Raw genomic sequence first — 4,089 nt, 5'->3', positions numbered from 1 at the left:
GAAGCTTTCAGATGAAAACATAGCAGGACTGACGCAGCCAGATATTGACCTGAAACACGGATTCTAGTCTCTGCCAGCAGCAAGGTTAGTTCTTTTCAGGTCTCTAAACCCTCAGGCTACTCAAAGAATCGTCTAAAAACGGGGTGCGCTCGCAACAATATGCCTTTCAGAACTTGAAAAATTCTTGCGGCGAGGCGGCGACGTGCGCGTCAACTTTCCGATTTTGATCATTGATTTTTTACTTTTGGGTTCAATTTAATTCCGCAGATGAAGGCAAAATCAGCGTGTGCCGTTGCCCCTTTTTGACGTTCAGATTTAAGCATTCCAATGAATTTCTCATAGACTTTGTTGAGCGTGAAACCGAAATGATCCACAGGCGAAGAGGGGGGCGTAACTGCTGAATTTTATTTAGTCTCAGAAGCACTTTCCAAGAAATCAAACTCATATTGTTTCTATTTGTCTCAGGTTGTGCACAGGTTGCTGCTTTGTGGAGGAAGAAATGCAGGCCATGTTCGGCAGCAAGGGCGGTTCCAAGGCCAAGGAGGAGCCGAAGACTCCAAAGACGGCTGTCCCGCCTGTCAGTGCGGCCGTGGTGGTGCCAGAAAATCACTTTGGGAAAATCCCTGGCGTGCCCAGCGGCCGACTCTGGGCCTCGAGGAAGGACGTGAGTGTTTTTAGCCTTGAATTTGGTTTTCATTGGGTGTCAGGTGTGCTTCTGGGGCGTGCACCGGTCGCTGGAGGCGTCCATGTGCGGCGCCATCAACGTCGGAGTGCAGAGCTTGTGTCTGTCGGACAGCCTCGAAGGCGACTACGACGACGGACACTGGCTCGAGGTGTCGGGCGGCCGCGACTCCAAGACCAGACCCCGCAGACTGGCCGGACTAGATCTGTAAAATTGGTTTTTGCGTACTTTCGCGTTTACTGGAATTTATTTTATTCGCAGGGCGCTGGCGCAGTCTTGCTACGCTGGACTGAACGCGAAAGAGGGCGCCGTGTCCGTCGACTGGATGAAAGGCCTGCCCATCAGACTCGTCCGCGGCCACAGATTCGGACAGGTGTCCCGATTCGCCCCTCCTGAGGGCTACAGGTCCGCTTTTTTAATTTCTTTTGTGATTTAATTCGCATCGAACGCGGTTTAAACAGGTACGAGGGAATTTTCAAGGTGAAAAGGTACTTCAAGGAGGGCGCAGTGTGGAGGTTTGAGCTGAGGAGAGACGACAATGAGCCTCCTCCGTGGTCCTTGAGCGGCGTGAATTTCATGATCAGCAGGAGCGTCGGCTTCCTCGAGGTAATATTTCACTTTTTTATCTTTAAATTCACTTAATTGTGCAAGAAATACTCTACAATTTAACCCTGTGAGTCGTTTAGAGTCGGCACAACATGCAATTCTACTAAATATATTTCTCATAAATCAACGAAAGCGCTAAAATTGGGTTGTGTGTTATTGCTTACCATTCTCCTTGTTCTGATGAGTGGAAAACCAATTATTTGGTCTCTAATTGCAGTTGCAGAGACGGTCTATTGATTTAAAACTGCGCCAAACACATTATTTACCAATTTAACTGATTGAAATGAAAATCTAAAAAATTACGAAACAAAATTTAATTTCTCCCAGAATTCTCTACGCTGATACGCTGAACGCATGACAAAATCTCCCGCGCAATACACTTACGCCGTTGCTAGGCAACCGTGGAAGTTGCTGACATGCGCGTTGCGTCCAGCAATCAGCGGTGAGGGTATTTTTAGAAAAGAGATATCGCTGATTTCTTCAATATGCATGCTTTTATTAATGTATTACTCGATTTTGCAGCTATAAGACCTTAAAAATAATTTCCGTTTTCCAGGGTATCATTGACGAGAGGCCACTGAAGCGGAAGTTGCCGGTGGAAGGAGTGACATTGAAGAAGGAAAGGGTGGCCTACGTCCTTCCCCCGACCGTCAACGCCCTGATCAAGGAAGACCTGGCCAATGGCAGCAACTGGGAGGACCTGAGAGCCCACCTCCAGTTTGGCTACCCTGTGAGTTTAAATAAAACTTCTTTCCTTGAAATCCCTCTAAATTTAAACCTTTTCAGGACTTCATCGCTGCCCTGGTCAAGAAGTTTGCTTGCTGCGTCTGCAAAGGGGTGGTCAAAGAGCCAATCACCCTGTCCTGCAGCCACAACGCTTGCCTCGTGAGATTTAGATCATTTTTAATCAAACTAAAAACTGAATGTTAATTTTCTGTGTAGCTCTGCTACCAAAAGTTGGTTGCCGAGGCTTCGGACAAGTTGCGCTGCCCTCGCTGCACTGGTTGCAATGCTATTGTCCGGGAGGAGGATGCTGGGGTCAATCGCCACCTGGACCAGATCCTCAACGCCCTTCTGCCAGGGTACAACCCAAAGGATGCGGCGCCCAAGCCATTCTCTCTGCTGCTCAAATCCAAGCAGCCCAAAAAGTAGGAAAAGCATCTCGTTTCTTTGGTAGTCTAGTTTTCATCTGTGAATGCAAATGAGAGTCAACTTTAATTTTTATAAACAAGCAAGGACATCATGATGTCCTGAGACAATCTATTATTATTGAAGTTCAAGAATCTTTACACTAATATTGAAAGAAGTATTTGACTTTTTGTTCTTTCAAGTATGTCTGACAGTTGTAACGAATAAATCGATTTTTGTTTGATAATTTTGACTTATTATTTCAAATTGAATGTCTTAAGATTGTGGAACTAATCGAAAGGAACATTTGATTCGCTATTTTCTGGTTCTTAATATTTTAATTTAGAATAAAGGACGCTTTCTTCCTAAAGATTACATTGAAATATGAAATATTTCGGTGCTGGATTGAAAATAGACAAATAATAATTACTTCTGAAAAAGAAAAAAATTAGAAATTGCTAATGCCGCACCGAATCTGACGAAATCTCTAACCTCTAAAATAACTAGGAGAATTATTTCTTCCCTATAGTTTTTGAGAAAATCCGTTTTGATTATTGTAAATATTTTACCCAGCCAAAACAAAGCTTGGTATTTCGAAAGGTAACGGTTTTTGGTCTGAGCCATTTCAAAAAGTGGTACAACAGCTTCGTCAACCAATCACAAAAAAAAACGATTGTTCTAATTGGCTTATTCTTGACACTGTGCGTTTCTGCCTATTGCCTCTCGCGCTGCTTTCTCGATCTCCAAAGAAGTTTGGCAACCTAGCACGCTTTTCATAGATCTCGGAGACGAATTTTTGGGCCAAACAAACGAATCAGGAATATTTTTCTAGCATTCTCTCTGAAATATTCCAAATAAGCAGGATATCTTTCCTCTCACGAATCTATTGAGTTCAGTTTTGTGGCAGCAGAGTCAAGTTAAAACACGCGAGTCACTCCTCAGGAACGAAAAAAATGCCGTTGGAAAAGTTCATAGAGGACATTGGATGGCGAATTTGTTTTTTTTGCAAACACTTCAAGCACTGCTACTCTTTGCCCCTTCTGACGCCTGTTCCACTCTGCAAGGCCTGCATAGACAAGTATATTATTAGGAGAATTATTTTTTAAAAATTTTTAATTAACCTTTTCTTAATAGGGAGCCCATTTCGAACCCCAATTTCTGCCCAGGTTTCTTCACGTATTTGCAAAGCTTAACTCCACTGTCCGCGATCAGTAAGCGAAAGTAACTCAAATTTAATATAAAAGCGATTAAATAACTATTAAATTAGCAAATAATGCGGAGGAAGACAGTAGGAAAATGTGTCGTCTATGCTACGTAGCCAAGGGTACCGTGATCGTGTCCGATTGGGACAACCTCCATCCGACGCCCGACTTGTACAATGATAAAATGGTCAAGCTCGAACCTGGCGACTTTCTTTGCAGCAACTGCTTTCGGATCCGTGGGCAAGCACTAAAGTGAATAAAACTCTTTTAAAAGCTGACCATTTTCTTATTTAGTTCCAGAGAGATGGAAGAAGCTCCCATTATGGACGTGGAACCTGCCGCTGGTAACATTAAAAAACCATATTTATTTTTTTTAAAGTGACGCGTCATGCTTTTCAGCTGTGGCCGAGCCAAACGAGGGAGATATTGATTTTTCCCTTCCCGCCCCTCAGCAGCCGTGCCGTAAATTTT

The 4,089-nt window shown here is 43.7% G+C and overlaps 1 protein-coding gene across 1 annotated transcript; it reads left to right on the top strand.

The window, feature by feature from the left end:
* LOC135936164 (E3 ubiquitin-protein ligase UHRF1-like) lies at positions 1–2,663 on the top strand. Its single transcript, XM_065478880.1, has 8 exons — positions 1–84; positions 466–664; positions 708–889; positions 944–1,087; positions 1,144–1,288; positions 1,845–2,018; positions 2,075–2,173; positions 2,231–2,663. The coding sequence occupies exons 2-8, from the start codon at positions 500–502 to the stop codon at positions 2,438–2,440; spliced, it is 1,119 nt and encodes a 372-aa protein (XP_065334952.1). The 5' UTR covers positions 1–84; positions 466–499; the 3' UTR covers positions 2,441–2,663.
* Positions 2,664–4,089: the final 1,426 nt, after the last annotated feature.

The sequence above is a fragment of the Cloeon dipterum genome, chromosome 2 (assembly GCF_949628265.1).
Source record: "Cloeon dipterum chromosome 2, ieCloDipt1.1, whole genome shotgun sequence".
NCBI lineage: Eukaryota > Metazoa > Arthropoda > Insecta > Ephemeroptera > Baetidae > Cloeon > Cloeon dipterum.
Note: the sequence above shows the minus strand (reverse complement) of the source record. Positions and strands in the feature narration are given on the sequence as shown.